Here is an 18882-nt window from a genome sequence, read left to right on the forward strand (position 1 = left end):
AGGCGTGGAGGAGGGGAAGAGAATGCTTCACCAGGGACTGAGGGTGTGTGAGGAGTGTAGGAGGGCGGGGGCGGGGGTGGGGGTGGGGGGTGCTGTGCGTCCACACAAAAGGCTACCCCAGGGTGAGGAAGGAAGGGGGTGGGTGGAGGTGGGGGTAGCAGTCAGACACGGAGATGCAGCAGCAGCGCAGGGAATACTGCCAGCCCGAATCCCTGCGCTCATACTGCATATTCCTCCTGGTCCCCAGTGGAGGAGAATATGCTGAGTAGGTGCCTGGCGAACGGAAGAAAAAACCAAAACAAACTTCGAGCACTCCCACCACCTTCCTATCTGGACAGGTGGTCATCTAAGGGGGGGGGGTTGGTGAGAGACGGTTGATGTTTAAAAGTCAATAAACGTCTCCAGGTACAAAGGTTCAGCTCTGATTTTAGTGAGGTGTGGTCACCCCTCCACCACCACCACATACACACACAGAGGCACAAGCACACTCTGCATACTCAGGAAGTCCCGCAAGGCTCACCCCCCCACCACCCCGAGGGTCTTCGGCTCTGCCGCGCTACCGTGGGCTCCTCCGCCTGGCGCATATCAAAAAGGACTCTGACCCCTCTCCCTTTCATTCTCCCCTGCCGCCGTCCCCGCCGTCGCACCAGGGCAGCCTCTTTTTTTTTTTCTACACAGTATCCGTCTTTTCTTCCCCTCGCTCCCAGAGCTCAGGCCTCCTCCTGGCCTCCGCCGCCATTCTATCCGTGCCTGACTGGCGAGGGCCTGCGGACACTTTTGAAATGCTAAAATCCCTCTTTCATTATAACTGACAGGGGGAAATGCCATTAAAGGGGTTTGAGGGGAAGAGATTAAATTAGCAGTTAAAAGAGAGACTGCTAATTAGTTGATTAATGTCTTCGCCCACCCCCTCCCCCCCGTTTTTTTCTATTTTACTTCCACTGTTATAGTTAAGAATCTCTTTGGCGACAGTCACCCCCCTCTCTGCCTCCCCATCAAACACGATTTCTGGTTTAATTTCATCTATAGATGCATTGAATCTCTAAACAGGCGTGCTGCTGCCGGTTCATTGGTGGACCTCAACTGGAGCTTCTTCCTGAGCGGCAGCGCCAGCGTCACTTCCCCGGGGCTCATTCTGTCGCACAAAAGGCGGCAATAAAAGCAGGAGGGCTGTGTTTTATTTGAGAGGAAGCGCCCCACACAAAACATAATTAATGAGGAGGTGACCTTGAAATTCACTATTACAGGTCTGCCTTTGGTGCCGCTCCCGTCATTCAGCCGTAACCATGGTGAGGAGTATTTAAATGACTGGTTGAGTTTCCAGTATGTAAATACTGGACTCGGACTGTGGAGGAGGCGGCTCTAATTCACGTCCATTATGGAGCCCTGCTGGTTTCCTGCAAGAAGTGACGTTTACCTCGCAGGTGATATCGCAATTGGAATCATCGCAATGCTGTTCCCTGTATTCTTTAAAAGAAAACACATATATTACCTTCAATTGGAAATGTGTTTTTGTTTTCTGGCAGTGGTTTATGACTCCCCAGAAGTGAGAAATATTCATCTTCTACTTCTTTTGCCCCAATGTGATGTCAGAAAGGGAACTAATGTTACTGCTATTTTTCCCGGCTCCCCCGCCTGCTTTTGTCTCCTACCAAACGAGTGGAACGCTTCACCAGACATCAGTTTCTGAAGTTTAGAAGTCATTTTGGAGGAAGCTGGAAGCTAATGAAGTTTATTGGCTGGTTAATCGTGCAAAACTGAAGGAAAATGAAGTTGTAATAACGGTTCATATATTATTTTTTCCATACGGACAGCGGCTTTCCTTTCCCTCACCACCCATCAGTCCACTCTCTCTTCCGTCCACTGTACAAACCACTGCACTCTCCCCTCCCGCATTTCCCCGCTAATACAATGAAACCTCTAATTGAATAACATGTCTGTGTGACGGACAGGTTTTTCAGGCTTTTTGGACAAGACTGCCTTTGCTTTTGGCTTTGTCTGTCACCACGTCTTAATCGCAAGCTTTGCAGCTCAAACTGTTAAAACCACACTTCCTGTACACAGCCTCACCTTTATTTCCCTGCCATGCACTCTGCCTAACAAATGACACCCTTTTCTGTCCCGGGAGACCGAATGTCTGAATGAAAAAAAAAGTCCTGTCCTGTTTGTGTAATTATGTGTTGCGTGGGCAGTGAGCGCTACGTGCGTCCCGACGTGAATATGATGAACGTTGACAAGCTTTTTAGATTCCGCCAGCGTTGTTGCAATGATGTGAGTCGACTCCGACTCGGGTTTCTTTCCGCGCACCAGCTTTTTATTCAGAAATCAATGTTAAATGGGCTCCAGCTTCCATTTATCTCCGTTTAGACCTGACAGCTCACAGTGGAGACTGACAAAGTGTAAACGGCGAATCTCAACGCACACGCAGGATTGGTGTGATTTGCTAATTAATTGAAAAATCGATGCGGCACTGTTGCATGGGAAAGAATAACCGATATCCTCCGGAGGATTGTTTGCTCTTAGAAAAACAGTTTGCAAAGCCGCCGGTGATGTTTTGTGCCTCGAGTTTGACGTCCCAGCTGGTTTTGTACAGATCTGATTTCCCCCCCGTTTGGCCCCGTTTCAAATCTTAAAGTTAGACGCTTTTCTCTTAATTCACACGTAAGACACATTGTCACGCCGTTAACAGGAAATTCTTTTATATGTATTTATTTACTTAAACAAATCACCCCCGGTTGCGTAACGAAAAGACAATGCGCAGTGTGTACTTTGCTGCATACCTAGAAAAGTCGGCCTATGTTTGGAGGTGAAGATGTGGTTAAGTGGCTGCTGGAAGGCAGACAGTCCAACGAGCAGTTTTCTGCACAAGGAAACTTCATGTCAGTGCCAGAACGGGCACAGTCGCCCCTCTGTCAAGGTTTTTTTTTTTTTTTTTTTTACAAAAGAAAAGTCTTTCTGGCAGACTTTACCCCTTCATTAATTTTAACCAAATATTTACAGAACGTCACATGACATGCCTTACATCACACACTTTTTCCAGGCCAGGTTTTCTTTTTTTCTTATTTTTGCACAGTTTTACGCGATACGTGTTCCACTTGGCTGGGCCGTCCGGTGTGAGTGCCGCACACTCTTAACCTCCACCACCCTTCCTACATTCACATTTCACTTTAAGAATATCCCGTATCCACAGCTACGGGCCCGCAGACCACTGCCATATACGCCGTTGGCGTGCACATGTGCAAATTTTTCACACGTTGACAGTCCCGTAGCTATGTGCTGGGTTCTTACCCTCCTGACCCAAAGGATTCCAAAGTAAAATGTGCCAAGTTTCTGCGTCTCAGACATTAGAGCTTTACCCTGGTCTGAATGCTGTCGCTGAAATTCCCGCCTAGGACCCAGCTGTCGGAGATTTGCTTCAGAATGTTGTTTGGTTGAATGTCAGGGTAGCCGACATAAGGTCACCGGCTCGGCTCCTTGGGGCTGTAACGAAACACTGCTCCGGCAGTAGGCACGTATCATGCATCGCCATCAACTAAATAACATTTAAAAAGCATTAGGTGCTTTTTGGCTGCAGCTGGCCCGATTCATTTTGGCATCTCCTCAGCGCTGTTCTTTTTCTTGGCGGCCGGCCTAAATGCCACACTCTATGTGGCTGTGCTGTGCCAGCTGAGTGTGCAGGTCCTTTATCCTTCTCGCTGCCTGTCCCTCCACACCCCTCGCCTTCCCTCCTCTGCCTCCCTCGCTCCCCACCACCTATCACAGTATCCTCGTGGCCACCCACAGTAACGGAGAGAAAGCATCCAGTCCAGTGAATGACAGCAGCATCATATAACCTCGCTCAACTCATTACAATACAAGGGACAGTTTACTGAAAAGAATTCCACCTATTTAATACTCAAGCTGATGTCTATGGATGCCCTCGTTATATTATCTGTTCCTCATTTTTTTTGTTTTGCAAACATGGAATAGAAAATTGTATAAATTGAACATATTCTGAATTGATATGATATTATATTATATTCTGAGTGTACTGCTATTATAGGCCTATACACTTGGGATCTGTTTGTTGAGGCTGACGACATTTTCAGCTGAACAATGAACTCTGGTTGGCTGCTGCTTTTTAAAATGTAACTGCACTGACTGAGAAAAGACTTGAAAAGTCGACTTTGTTCTGCCACCAGAATTGAAAGCTGCCACGAGAACACCTGCACACACTTCCTTCTTTTTCCGAATTTGTCTTTTTGCCCAAAAGTGTCTATTTCTGCAACTATTGACGACTTGACTCGGAAAAAGCCAATGACAGGAACAACTGTTTTTACACTGTTTTAACGTCCGCTGGCACCTGCCAGACGGCAGCTGTGATAGATGGCAAATTCTGGTCTGGTCTGCAAATTGAACTGATTTGCAATACTGAGAACCAACAGTGTAGCTTCTTGTGAGGTGGCAAGATTGGATATTTGGCTAATCCAAAAAAAAAACCTAATGCTGTCAACAATGCTTTTGGCTGCTGGACGACGCCCCTACAAATGAAGACAGGTTTTGTTTTTCTTCTGTTCGTACTAAAAAAAAACAACACACAAACTGATTCCGCTGGCTAGAATTCTCCCCCTCCTGTTAAAACTCAAGGATGATCAAGGAGATTAAAAAAAAAAAAAAGTCACCAGTCTCCGATGACAGCAGGCTGAATTAATTTGATTTTGATTGAACCATCCCTTTAAGCACACGTCTTTGTCAGCGCTAAACTCACGCACGCTGGTGTTTTTTTTTTTGTGTGCGCGACAAAAAATACTCACAACCCTTTGTTTTAGCTTTGTTTTCAGCTATTCAATCCAGCGAATATCACAAACATCAAGTGAAGGAAGGGAGGAAGGAATTGCTTGAGCATTTCAATAGCGGCTGCTGCGAAAGAAGTCAGTATTGACACCAAATGTCGCCCGAGGCGCGATACAAACGTAGCGGTTGTCTGTTTCTTCCATCCTGCCAGTGGAGGCTGCTTTGATGCTTCACTGTGAGCTCACTGGTCAAACCTCATTAAAAGCAGCGAGCGCTTGCCGTACTGGAAAACAAAAACAACCAGTAAGCCATTAGAGGAAAATTGTCCACTGGTCCACACAAACTCACTCAGCTCAAGCAGATTTTTTTCCCGATCAAATTTCCACCCTCACTTGTCAGTTGCCGAGTTCCATCATAGCGTTGCTTTTTGCCTTTTCTTCTTCTTGGGTCAGTGGCCTGAATGTGCCGGGTCACGTTGAGGAGTCAGAGAGTCTGCCTTGACCCACACTTACACACAAACACACACACAAGCATTGTGTCAGGGCCAGAGAGATACGGCACTGATTGACACGCGGGCATAAAATGATGGACCGGCTCTTTGAATGGACTCAACCTGCTCTCTGCAGTCCATCTGCCTGTATGGTTCCTCACTCCTGGGCCTAGTTTTTGACAGACAGCTTCCCTAACGAGCGCTCCGCTGCAGAATTCCTCCTCGACTGAACAAATGAACATAATAAAGCATACCAGCTGTTTTTATCCTGCAGGAATGTATTGCGCCCTCTTGGCCTTCTGCAGAGTTTGACAGCTTTTATTTGTGTCTAATGACGCTCGCTGGTGCAGCTTGGCGTCAGGCGGAGCTACACCTCATTCACACAATTGTGTCTCCTGGGTCTCTGGCAAAAATTCATTATTGTACAATACAGTTCCCCCTGGCTGACCCCCCCCCCCCCCTCCCTTTTATTTCTACTGCCACTGCCTGTTTTTAATGCTTCTGGCTGTCTTTAAAATGAATGAAAAGATTGTGTCAGAAAAATAAGAAAAAACTTTACTTGTCATAGATATGTCATTATTTTTTTATGGAAAAAAAATCAGAACATAATCGTACAAGAGAAAGAGAATAGTAAAAAAAAAAAATCAGGATGTCCTCATTATGGCTGGATGATTGAAACACTGTTGCGTAAGCATCAGCCTCTTTTATCACACTTGCATATGTGCCTGTTGTTTCGCTTATATATGTCGAGCCCAATCAGGAAAAGCCTGGAGCTCAAGTGGAAGCGCTGCCTCTTTGCTGTCATGGCTCCAGATTTTTCCCCCCCGAGCGGGATGGACCCCCCGCCTCCCGAAGGAGTGCGATGCCGGGGCCGTCTCGCTCTAGACCAGAGGAGAACCAGGGAAGTGTTTCCCAGCTGACACAGAAACACAATCTAGTGCTATAGGCTGCCTACCACGTTGTCATCCTGTGATCATACCATTGCCAAAGAGCCGGTGGTAAAAATGGTAACTTGCAGCCTTAAGAGCAAAGGAATGGCTAGCTTCACAAATACCTTGACAAGTTTCTACAGTTCATCAAGTCTTTGCAATTTCTTGCTGTTACCCTGACATTAAGGAGAGCTTTGTGTGTGTTTGTTCCTTTGCAGCCCTGAAGGCCTACATTGACTCACATCTATAGGAGTGTCCTAAGCATTCTGAGCATGCAGTTTCCGTATCAGGAAACAGATATAGTTATATTTGTATATGTACCATGAAACCAGTCCCAAGTGTTGTGTTGCAGTTCTTGTAAAGCCTGTCAGTCAGCGTTATCCCGGATTACTTAGTTTGCAAAAGCCCAAAATTGGACAAAGGTACTATTTTTTTTGGGAAGGTGATCTCGGTTCTCAAGTGGTTCTGTTGTGCCACGGAGGTAACCGTACCCCAATCTGTTTGCTAAGAGGAGACAAAGAGATGAGGGAAGAAAGAGGCGATAAAGATACACATCACCCCTCCCTCCTTTCCCCACCTCTGGCTTCCCCCTGCGCACACAGGCTCTGGGAGCCCTAATCCTGCCTCTTAGGAGTGTAAGCGATAGCCTTGTGTGGCATTAAAAAAAACAGGTCCGATCTGATGTGGCTGGCGGAGTCATTCACCGCATTCCGCCGTGAGATCCTAATGGGGAACCGAAGTGCGGAGCCTCGCCTCTGTCTTTCAGCGTGCTGCGCCGTCTTATCTCCGGCCCTTCCCCATCCCCCACCGCTTGCTATCTTCTTTAATTGAAGAGGGAAAAGGGTGCCTTTTCTTCTCCTCTCGCCTCCTTTATTGGCCTGCACTGTCCCGGGCAGGCGTGGCTCTCGTCTCTGCCCGACTGCCCCACGGGACACGCCCTCTGCTCTTATCTCCGCCATAAATCCCTCTTAAGTCCCCTAATCACAGATTAATGGCACTGTAGATTGTGAGTGCCCTACTGTGCTTGATTTTCCTTATCACAGACCCATATTCCCCTTATCTCCTCCTTTGCTCAGCTGGTCAGCTGATATGGGGCATGATGACTCGGTTCACGCTCCCGCAAACACCTTTTAAATCTCTGCCCCCGTCTTTATGAGGGAGCTCCATGATCTCAGGCATTTTTATGGAGGAAATTGAACTTTAACACAGAGCCGCTTGTATCATCACGCGCCGCGCAAACTCTTGTTTTGTTCCGTGGCTGAGAAGTGAACCGAATGACTTTGTTTGTTTTATGTGTCAAAGGCAGTTGACACATTATCTTGGCTCCCTTTTGCCAGGGTGCCATCCAACAGATCCAAATTACCAGAATGCCCTTTTTTCCCGTGTCTTATTGGTGTAAAGGTCATGCAGCTGGGAGTTTTCCTCACACTCAGTCAGCAGCGACGGTAAAGATGCACGACAGCCATTGCTACCATGACTTTATCGTCCAGGCCAATATGCTACTTCAGCTGCAAGTTTTTTGTCCTTTACTTGGCCTCATTATCTATTTTCTCCCATCTTCATCCAAAACGTCCCTAGCCCCAAAAAATGATTGTCCTCATGATGTTGCCTGTGGGTGTACAACAGCGTTAAATTGCAAAGTGCAAACATGCTGTGTTTAAGGACTGACCCCAGCGCTAATGGAGCTGACCCTGTTTGCCGTCTTCCCTCTTGTCCCGAGGCTACTCACTGGAGGATGTAGTTCAAGTGTGACCTTCTCACCGTCTTCGACTCTGGAGGCGTAACCGTGTTGCACGGTGAAATTTCATTCCGAGTTTTACATAAAAAAAAAAAATATTCCATTAGGAACTTCAGTAAAGTGATTAGTGGAGCATCTGTCACAGCCATACCGCAGGTATTTGAGGCTCTTAAAATGACGCAGTTTGTTTTCCTTGGACTGTCTTGCTCCTTTCGCTTTCCTCTCACTCCGAAGCAATGGCTTTGAAGAGACGGAGAGAGAGTGAATACTGCCAGTCTGTGAAAAAGAAAGGCAGGGTGGATGGTTTCATAAACATCTCCTTTCATTTATAGTGATGTCTGGTTTTATTGTGTAAAATCCAACAGGTTGAAGACACAGTAAAAAAAAAGAAAAAAGATTCAGTACTTCCATCACTTGAAATCATCAAATCTTTTAATACGCCTACACATGTTCTTGAAGTGGTTTTGCCAGAATAATATTGCTTTGTGATAATGTTCAAGGTGGCTGCCTAAAACTTCAGAAGTTGTTGTAAAAGAGGCTCTTTCCAGTCCAACAAGTCAGGAAACCCCAAAATGTGTTTTAAGAGTTTATGAACTTGAAGTTTGAACTCTCTCTGCAGGTAGCATATTATTGATTTGCACGCTGGGTTATCATGCGATCAGTCTCCAATGCATGGATTTTTTTTTTTTTATCGGAATAAGTAAGCAGCTTCATCTTGCTGAATATGGATTCACAGTAAATCCACCTGTTTTGCCGGGTGAAAATCAACTTTAGCCCCAAGACACACAAGAATCAATACACAGCTGGTAGTGAAAATGTTAATGTAGAATGTAAAGATCAATTGTCTATGGACAACTGCATGACCTTGGATTCCCAACGAGAACCAACACAGATTTTGCCCAGACTACCGAGGAGCGAAGGAGGGAGCAGTGTGTGGATACAAAAGCGGGCAAATACCCCGAAGGAACTGTGCAGACAGTCTGCGTGTTTGGGTCATCGTCTGGGTCTGGACCCTCGTGGTGCTGCGGGGTGAGGAATAAATAAAAACTGTACAATTCAGAGTTCGAGGTGTTGCTTCAAGAATGGGGCAATAGTTTGTTGTTGCTTGTTGCTGGTAGCAGTGAATGAAAAGTCACAGTCATCGGATTCTAATACATCTTTTTTAATTACCTCCAAAGCCAGCCAAGGATCCCTCAAGCTAGGTTCTACTTCCTTTACGCACTTGTGCATGAATAAAGGAGACTTTAATAAAAGGAGCTCCACGGCAAGTGAGGGGTTAACGGTGGAGGGGAATCTTGCCTGAGGCTCCAATCGATCAGATCCTTGCAGTAGAAGTCCCAGCCTCCCTTTGGTGAGGATGTGTGTTGCGTTAGCTCATCTCTCATTTTCTATGTGGATGAGATGCAGAGGCCGGGTCTAGAGAAGCAGAGGCAAACGAGCTGCAATGCTTTGAAAAAGAGGAGTTTTCCATGACAGGCATTGGTACATTTGTGGCTCAGCTATGAAGCAGTGAACCATATTGCGCTGTACATTATACAAAAGTTTTCTCCAGGACAATAGAACGATTGGGTTTACATAGAAATACCCTTTGCACTACATTTTTTCCTTTTTCCCCCCATTAGTTACAGGGCTAACAAACTGTGAGTTTATAATGAATAAAACCCAGAGTTTTGACTGTGTAGTATTCTTTTATCAGCTTGTTTCCTCTTTGCTTGGCTGCTGTGTGATCCTGTAGCCCAATGAAAGTCTTAAGTCCTGGTCGTGATGATCCAGAGAAGTCATCATCTACAGTAAACAAGCACCCATCAAAGATGTTGCTGCTAACTTCGCTGCTCCCTCTGCATCGAGCCGCATCTAAATAGTTAATGGTTCCTCTGGTTTTTTTAGACCTGTTTCAAATGAGAGAGTAGCAATCTAAACCGCGAAGGGAGCGGTGCCGAGCTGATAGCGACGGCGCTCTTCAAAGTCCTCTTTAATAAAACATATTAGCCTTCCTTGACTGGCGGAGCCTGGCGTTTGCACTGCGATAATGCCTCACTGGTAATACGCCTGTGTATGTGTGGTTAGCGAGTGTAGCGTTAGCGCTGTATATCGCCTGACCAAAGGGTTTGTTCTTATTAGCATATGGTCAGTAGTAGTTCAAAAGCTTGTGATGGGGGCACGTTCCAAATGGAGGTTAATTAGCTTAGAACTTGTACAGGCAACTTGAGCCGCCGGAGAGCATAGATATGTATTTTTAATAGAGTTTATTCAGTATCAGACTCAAGTCATACTTGCCCGAGGCCATTTATGACACTGTCTGAAATGGGTTCTCTCTTTGTGCTGTATATATGTTTTCAGCCCTTCTGAATATTAACAGAACGACATAAAGAACCAAAATAGTTCCAGATTTAGTAATTTCCCAGCGAGGCAAATAAATAATTCACCATGAAAAGTGCTAGCATGGGTCTAAACACAGCAAATCTAGTGGTTGTGAATACACTGGCGATGTGGCGGAAACATAAAGAAGTCTGACGTAACATTTTCAATATTTCTCCAATTCTGTTCGCTATGTTTCTGCTTGTGTCAGGAAAATCTTAAAGTATGGGTATTATAATATATTGTGAAATATATTTTCATATATCCAATTTTGTCTTTTTTTCATTTCGGTTCAATTCCTGTCTGAACATTTGTCAAGGATTCTCTTGTTAAAAAGAAAAAGAAAATAAGTTCCATTCCACCCAGTCATAAACATTGAGTAGCGGCTATAAAGGCTGGTGATCACCATGTCCTTCAGCCGGCTCCTGGATTCATTATATTTCAATGACCACGCCGCACATTTGCATTAATCTGATTAATCTTTCCGCAGAGCTGTCACTGATTATGCTGACTTTACTTAAAAGATACAAAGAGCACAGGAAGATGCCTTCTCAGCAGCTGGGTGTCTGGGGAGGGGGAGGCGGAGGGGGAAGGGCGGAGATGGGGGTGGGCAGAGGGCACAGAAGCGAGGCAGTGTGGCAAGTTCACGGGATGCTGGCTAAATTAATTGCAGGCCTGCGCCTCCAATTAGACCCGGCTCTCTTTAATTGGCGCTGAATGAGATCCAAAGGCCCTATGCTGGGAGATATGGCGAGGAACAAACTCTTTCTCACACACACGCATGCACACACACACACACACACACACACACACACACACACACACACACACACACACACACACACACACACAGCATTGTGCGTAGGCACAATGCGTCCACAACCACCAGTTCCCATCCTTCAGGAATTAACCACAGGAAGCTAATTTGCATGTAAAGCAGGTTTGATAGCCACAGCTGACTGGTCAGAGGCAGCAACAGTAATGGCCTGAGATAGAAATGGCATCGGCATTGGAGAGTTTAGCTGCTCTTTCTTTTTGTTCAGTCATCTGATCTCCACATTTTATAATTAATTAATTCACTTTTACGAAGCTTTGCCGCGGGGGGGTCTGCGTTTCACCTTTTATCACGTGATTTCCTGCTGCCCGTAAAGCCCCTCGTTATCTTGTTTACTGCAGCTATAACTTCCTCTGATCTGAGAAATGATTTGCTCCGGAGAAGCGGCCAGCTTTGCCGAAGGACGTGTCGTTTTATTGTTTTATTTGCTCTTTGATGTTATCTCCAGCGGCACGTCGGCGGTCGCCGTTTACGACGCGCACAATGGCGTCCGCTCAGCTATGTTAGCCGGGTAAAGAATCTATGACGGCTGCAGTGACAGAATTACATGAAACCCGTGTGGAGCCTCGGACTTCTGCACAATATTTAATTGTTTCTTCCCACATTTCGTTCCCAGGATCCCGTCTCCGCCAGGAGGACTACCCACCCCGGATTGTGGAGCACCCCTCTGACCTGATCGTGTCCAGGGGGGAGCCCGCCACCCTCAACTGCAAAGCGGAGGGGCGGCCCACGCCGACGGTGGAGTGGTACAAGGACGGGGAGCGGGTGGAGACGGACAGGGACAATCCCCGCTCGCAGCGCATGCTGCTGCCGGCGGGCTCCCTCTTCTTCCTGCGCATCGTCCACGGCCGCCGCAGCAAGCCGGACGAGGGCTCCTACGTCTGCGTGGCCCGAAACTACCTGGGGGAGGCGGTGAGCCACAACGCCTCGCTGGAAGTAGCCAGTAAGTGCAGCTCCCCAACTACTCGCCCTCTGCCGTGGGTGTGAATGCGGAAAAAATGTTTTCGGGGGGCTCGGTGGTGGCATGAATGAGCCACCCCCACACACACACACACACACACACACACACACACACACACACACACACACCCTACCCTGTGTCTCGGCCCCTCAATGTGTTCATTGAGTTGGATAATCTCTTAGGAGATGGGCAGGATGTGCTTGGCCCAGTGGTCTCTGTAGACCTGCGGAGCTCTGGTGGGGGAGAAGTGGCCTGATCATTCCGGGGTGAGCGCTCCTCTAAAGCGGCCGTGGTAGGTGGTCAGGAGCCACAAAGGGAACAAAGCCCCCTCTGTTTTGGCCCTACTTTTACTATTTGTCATAGAGATAGATGGTGCAAGGCCCTATATCTAGTGGAATGCAGCGTACTGTTTGTGTTTAATCGTCTCTTAATGAAAACGTCCCCCCTCAAAAAAAAAAAAAAAGTCGCTTTAAGTGCCTGACTAATTGTCTTGTCTTCTGCACTTGTGCGGACCGGACGTGAAGGCACTGCATCAAACTGATATATCTGAAAAGGAAAACGTCGAGCTCGGTCTGGTCGGTGTCGCGGTGCACAGGGAGGCCGAGGACGCTGCAAACCTCTCGGTATTCGCTGCAAGCGCTTCGGCCGTGTTGACAAATTTGTTCCTGTGATTATTTAAAGGCCGGTCCAGCCGGTGAGGTCACCTCTTCACATATACTCTTTATCTCTTTGCTCCCTTGAACCGGTTGAGAGGGACGGCGGAGCAGGAGAGCTCGGATATCAACCGCTCTTCTCACATGGCCAGAGGCTGTCACCAAGCCGCTCGCTGTAATCTAATCAAGACGGGGGGGGGGGGGGGGGGGGGGAGAAAGAAGAGTGTGTGTCTGCATTAGTGTGTGTGTATGAGTAGTATGTACTCCCTTATGAATGGGGGGGGGGGGTCAAAGCTGAGCGTTGGCTACAGGCTTTTCCAGGGCAAAGGTCTCTGATGAAGCGTTGGACAGACACTGTATTGCTCTGGAGGTTGTTTGCTAGCTGCTTCAGCCTGGAGTTCTTTACCAGTTTCCTCATCGAACATGTGGTTCTTATGATCTATTCTATGAGCGCCGCTGATAAATCGAGTGTGAAAGTCTGCTGCAGATAATCAGAGAGGAGATGAGCAGCAGCAGCAGCTTGGCGTTCCAGTTGGCCCGGCAGACTCAAATATCCTGCACGAACTTATGCTGGCCAAAGCAAAGCATCCTGCTTTACATTTAGAAATGCGTTCACAATATTATTGGCTAGGCAAAGGAAATTGATGTATATTAATATTAATATTAATATTAATGCGTGGAGATCTTCACCATTAAGTCCAGACTGCGTCACCAAGGAGTGATTGTTGCGTTAGTAGACAAGCAAGACCCCCGTCGTGCCACTGATGATTTTTGTCAGTTGCTCAGTGTCAATAAAGTCAAAGACTGCGTGGACTTAAGTACACCGAAAACTCTTCCCTCGGTCTGAAAACTGAAAAAAGAAACATCTCAGAGAACTCATCCATATGTTAGATTTTCATCTTCAAAAGGCTAAAAATACTTTCTCTCACAGTGGATGATCATATGCTGATTTTTTTTTTTTTTTTTCAGACGCAGGTTTTTCTAAGTCGAGAATAAAAGTCAAAACACTTGGCGAAGAAAGAGCGCCGAGCGCCGCTGGCTGGGCCTCAAGCTCGAGCTGCTTATTCTGTATGAGGTTCAAACGGACCCGTAATGACAAGCCACTGCTCTCCTGCCCTCTCTCGCTCACTCTCTTTCTCCCTCGTCGTCTCTCTCTCTCTCTCTCTCTCTCTCTCCCTCTCTCTCTCTCCCTCTCCATCGGTCGCCGTCTCTCGCCCCGCTCTCTGCAGCTCAAGGCCTTAACTACATATAATTATGTTGTTGGAGCAACTGGGGTAGAACCCTGCTGAAGGGGGAAAAAAACAGCCATATAAAAATGTTTTCTTAAAAAATAAAAGAAAGAACGAAGCACAGAAGCACTGGTTTCTCTGCAAGTCTCCGTGTAAACTAAACGTTAAAACTACAAGCCGTAAATCTCACGAGGGAATAGCCATCTAGAACAATTCTGATCCCGAGATATCGCAGCAGCAGCAGCAGCTGCATGTCGTGCCTGAGCACTCAGGAGTTAACCACAGTGGACGGGGTCTTTCACTCTGACTCAACGTAAGCCTAACTAAGAGACCAGCTTTTAGTTTCCAGTAAAATGTAACATAGGAAGTCATGGTTTTAATTGTGTTTACTTTACAAGCTGAAAAACGCCGCCGTGTGTTTCTCCCCCCCTACGTGTGCTTTTTTAACAGCCCCGGCTTTTTCCGCAGTCCCCTTCGCTCACTAGCAATTGTTAACGTAAACCCGAGTTTCAGCAAGCCCTGTTTTGTCAGCCGCGCCAAGCTAACCCAGTTTGTTTGGTTTATCATTAACCGCGTGTACAGTGCCGCTCGCAATCTCTCAATCCCGCACGTTACACCCACTAATGCAGCCACCGTCAATCTTGTTTGCCTCATCGTGCTTTCAAACAAGCTCAAGACCAAATCCTTCTCTTAATAAATGATTGGGTTTTTTTTTCCCGATCCGCTAAGTGGACGTCAAACAGAGGATTTTTCTGCGTGCTGGACACACGGCAGGTTGAAAAAGAGCTGAAACTGAAGCAGCGTTAATTTCGTACTGGGACAGTCACACTGGCACGGTGCAGAATGTTTATACAGTATACTCTGTAATATGCCAGAGTTAGTTTCCTCCACTCGCCAGCCTCCGTGAGGCCCTGGAACGCTATGAATAGCCTGTTTCCCTTCTCCGAGATACGGAGATAGCGGAGCGAGCTGGTTGCAGCGCACACGGCTGCACTTGAGCCGGTGATAACCTCAGGGCCAGCTGCCTAGTGGCCTGGCTGACTGCACAAGTCTGACCGCACAGGGTTGGCTGCGGGCCCCTCGTATCCACACACAGACTCCCCTTCTTGAGAGGCGCAGTTTACTTTTTTATTTTTTTTCACTGCCGTTAACAACAGAAGCGAGAGGATGTTTACTCCATTTTGGCACGTCGTAATTTGGCTCCAGCCAGATATCCTGTTGATTTTTTTTTTTTTTTTTTTTTGTGATTGCTTGAGGTCAGAGATTCTGAGAGAGCATCCGTCCTGACTGATTCAAGCTGGTGTTTTTTTGATTGGTTGACGTTCACGGTCCCCTGAGGGCACCGTGGCTACTTCCCACCTGATCTGTGCACTCGCCCCAGAACCTCCATGCAGGAAAATCCCGTGTAGTACATCTGTTGGCCCCAAAGGTCTTTATGTCGTCCCCGTCATCACAACCCCTCCTCTTGAAACTCGACATCTGAGCTTTGCTCCGTCTCACATTTCTTTCATCCCAACCCTCAACCCTCTTTGCTCCCTGTTATCTTGACTTCTTGGGCTCTTTGAGTGGAAAAAAAGCTTCTTCTCTTTTTTTTGGACATGATAATTATTCACGTGCCGTGGTATTTGCTTTTCATGAACTTACTGCAGGTGTGGCAATTCAGCGGTAAAGCCCCATTTCGGAATAGTCGCAGCTCGTTGTCTGTGCTCCTTTTGTCTATTTAACCTCCTTTTTGTTAAGCTAAATTGAAAGTAGTGGGATAAAAAAGCCTGAAAGTACGAGGGATTGGGTTAGGAAAACGGAAGAGAATAAGCGAGAGCTTGAGCGGCTGGGGGAGAATAAATTTGAACTGCTAACCCCGGCAGAAGCAGTGAATGTGCTGGCAGGCAGCCAGGGAACTGGAGGCAGAGTGTGTTAGAGCTTTGTGGCAGTTATTTGTTCCAGGGAGGCTCAGAGCAAATTGGTGCAAACAGCGCAGCCGGAGTCTACTTCATGAGTCAACATGCAGCCGAGGCGTGGGCTTCTTACCGTAGACCCTCCTTGGCCTCCACTCCAGCCTGTTTCATGTTGGAAAGCAGACCTCTGCGCAGGCTCTGAGCTGACTAAGGGGTCTGCGTGGTTGCTGGAGCTGAACTCTCCTTCTCGCTCTTTTATTCCAGTTTGTGAAGTTCTGCATGTGTTTTCTTGGCTCTCAGCAAATATGCGACCGTTCACCCAATTGAGCAACTTCCACTCTGAGCGTCCAATTGGCTGCCGACTCGGCGCTGCTGTTCAGGCCTGATCACTGATACCTCTCTGCTGTTTACACCGAAGGGGACACAAGCCTGTCTAATTACTCTAACCTTCACTGCTCGTGGCTGCCACTTCAGTACAGCGTCTGCAGTCTTGGATGGTTCCACTCTGTGCATTTCAACCAGTCTTCTTTTACTCAATTTATGCAGGGAAGCCTTTTTGGTCATGCATGCTGCATGGGGTCTGTGGGACATAGCATATTAAAGGCGTTTGCATAAATCAATGCGATCCATGTAATTAAAGCCCCAACATCCGCTCACCGGGTCTGGTCGATGGCCTCATGTCATTTTGAATAGAGAATATCTGTCATACACAACATGGTCCTGCATTACAAAACCATGTTGCCAGTGACCTGCATGGTTACCTGTGTTGGCTAATTATGCACAATACGTTCTAACCTTCTGGTTCCCTCCTGGCAGACGCAAGTGACCCTCAACACAGATGTAAGATGTAGGGTTCTTGAAGTGACAGCAGCCTGGAGTGAGGAGAAGACAGGATGTTCATGTCTGTCTCAGTCATGTAAAAACGTGTCAAGTGTCACGGTGATCTGTGGGATTTTTCTCATGGAAGCAAGAACATGACAGCTATTAGTTGTCAAAGTTTTCAGCTGCCTTTGTTTGTAGTCTGTCATATGAATGGATTTGGTTACGTATGTAGGGGGGGGCAGAAGCCTCGGATAGTTCGGTTTGGAATCGAGACTTCCTGTACTGGGAAGTCTCAATTCATACAGTCAGGAAGATGAAGAGGTTGGCAGGAAGGAGGAGCTGCTGCATGTGCTAAAGCAGCAGGTACACATCTTCTCCAAAGTCCCATCAGTCACTCTGTGTGTTTCTGAGAGCCAGCTGATGCCAGGGTGACCGAGGAGAGATGTTGATGTTCTCAAAAAAAAAATGTGTTTGTCTTCTTCTGTTGGCTGATTGTTGTTTTCTGCTGCCCTGTTGCCGCTGTTGTGTGAAGGCGACAGTTGGGCTGGTCTTCGGTGCTCGTGTGAAATGTGTTCCGGTTAGATAAATAATTAATCTGTGTCTCAATAAAGCCAGAGAATGAAACACATTAGAAGTGCCAAACACGGCTCCTTCGCTCTGACATCCTCTTTTGTTTTCCGCCTCTCAAAATGGCTGCTTTCTGTTAACCACAAAAAAAAGGTCAATGCTGACTTATGGATTCCACTTTAAGTGATTTTCTGTGTTTCCTTTGAGGATCCCTCCATTTGTGCTCTCTCTGACGCTGACCAGATATCTCTTCAGGATGTCTTTGAAAAATAGAGACGCTGCTCAACTTCTCTTCCATCTGGTCACTAAACCCCAAAGTTTTTGTGCGTCGCAGCTCTGCAGCGACTCCTTATTCATCTCCATGTAATCCTTGCCTCTGGCTGGAGCGCGGAAAAAAACAGGATTAGGGGGGGGCCGAATGGCTGCGGGGCTCCAGGATAGCGAAGGATGATATTAACGTTATGAAGTGCTAGTGCAGAGTAGATAAGATAGAGTGCGTGGGCTCTCGAGCTCAATGATCCTGTACGACCACTCAGGGAGACACCAGATAACAGAGTGCCTGTACTTCCTCCCTATCCTTACTTTGTGTGTGTGTGTGTGTGTGTGTGTGTGTGTGTGTGTGTGTGTGTGTGTGTGTGTGCGTGTGTGCGCAAGTGTGCATGGCATCGTGGTATATTTTAGTGAACTTCTTTTTTTATCAAAAGGTTTCCATATTTGTTTGAGGTGCGTCTTTGGCTGGGCTCCACATGCGATAAAAGCTCGGTGCTAAGCCGTGCGTCGGTGCTTGTGAACGGCACATGAATTTATGCCGTTGACTCTAATCTCCACTTCTTCTGCGGTGACTTTGCGCATTACTCTTGTGAGGTGTAATCTCCTCCTCGTGTGTGTGTGTGTGTGTGTGTGTCTGGGAGGTTTGTGTGTGTGTGTGTGTGTGGGAGGTTTGTGTGTGTGTGTGTGTGTGTGTGTGTGTGTGTGTGTGCATACGTGCTGGCTGTGCCCCGGGTGTCTGGTCATATGACGAGGTGTTCTGCGCTGCGGACATGCCCTGGTTAATAAACCTGGGTTAAGCCCTTGCTTGAAACCTTCTATCATGCTCCCCGATCCGAGACGATGGAGTTAGGGGAGGATTAGGGGGTTTGGAGACTGGAACTTCAAGGATTTTCAGACAACATTTTGGCAAAGTTGGAAAAATGTGCTCGCGGGGCAGAGTGGGTTCACCACAGATGAGCCTGCAAGGACCTCATCTCTGTCCTGTTTACTCCCAGGAGACTGGCAGCCAATCCATCACCTATTGATGTTTTTTTTTTCCTTTTCCATCTCGGAGGGCAGACATCTACCTTAGCCATCTTGTTTGATTAAAGTATGGTGGGGGATAACCGAGAAAGGTCATCATGTAGCTATCAAGCATGATGTGAAGTCTAATATAGTCGCTTGAGGAATATTAAGACAAAACCATTAGGAATTGTTTGGAAGCTCCAGATTGAATTTAAATAATGGTTCGGGTCAGTTTTCATCAGTGGTAGCTGCACGAAAGGGACTTTGCATCAGGATATATTTTCAGCATACCATACCTTCTTTCTTCTCTCTTTTTCTAGTCATCAATCCTGCTGTCCTCCATAGCGTTGCCTCCCC

The 18882-nt window shown here is 47.1% G+C and overlaps 1 protein-coding gene across 4 annotated transcripts in view; it reads left to right on the plus strand.

Moving 5' to 3' along the window:
- Positions 1-18882, plus strand: part of robo1 (roundabout, axon guidance receptor, homolog 1 (Drosophila)) — a 204918-nt gene that overhangs the window by 88145 nt on the left and 97891 nt on the right. For all 4 annotated transcript variants that reach the window (XM_076036444.1, XM_076036443.1, XM_076036441.1 and 1 more), the window contains one exon: positions 11740-12066. In XM_076036444.1, coding sequence (XP_075892559.1) covers positions 11740-12066 — 327 coding nt within the window. The remainder of the gene's footprint in view (positions 1-11739; positions 12067-18882) is intronic.

Source organism: Nelusetta ayraudi, unplaced genomic scaffold, assembly GCF_046127955.1.
Source record: "Nelusetta ayraudi isolate G7.1 ecotype Tasmania unplaced genomic scaffold, CSIRO-AGI_Nayr_v1 ptg000048l, whole genome shotgun sequence".
Classification (NCBI taxonomy): domain Eukaryota; kingdom Metazoa; phylum Chordata; class Actinopteri; order Tetraodontiformes; family Monacanthidae; genus Nelusetta; species Nelusetta ayraudi.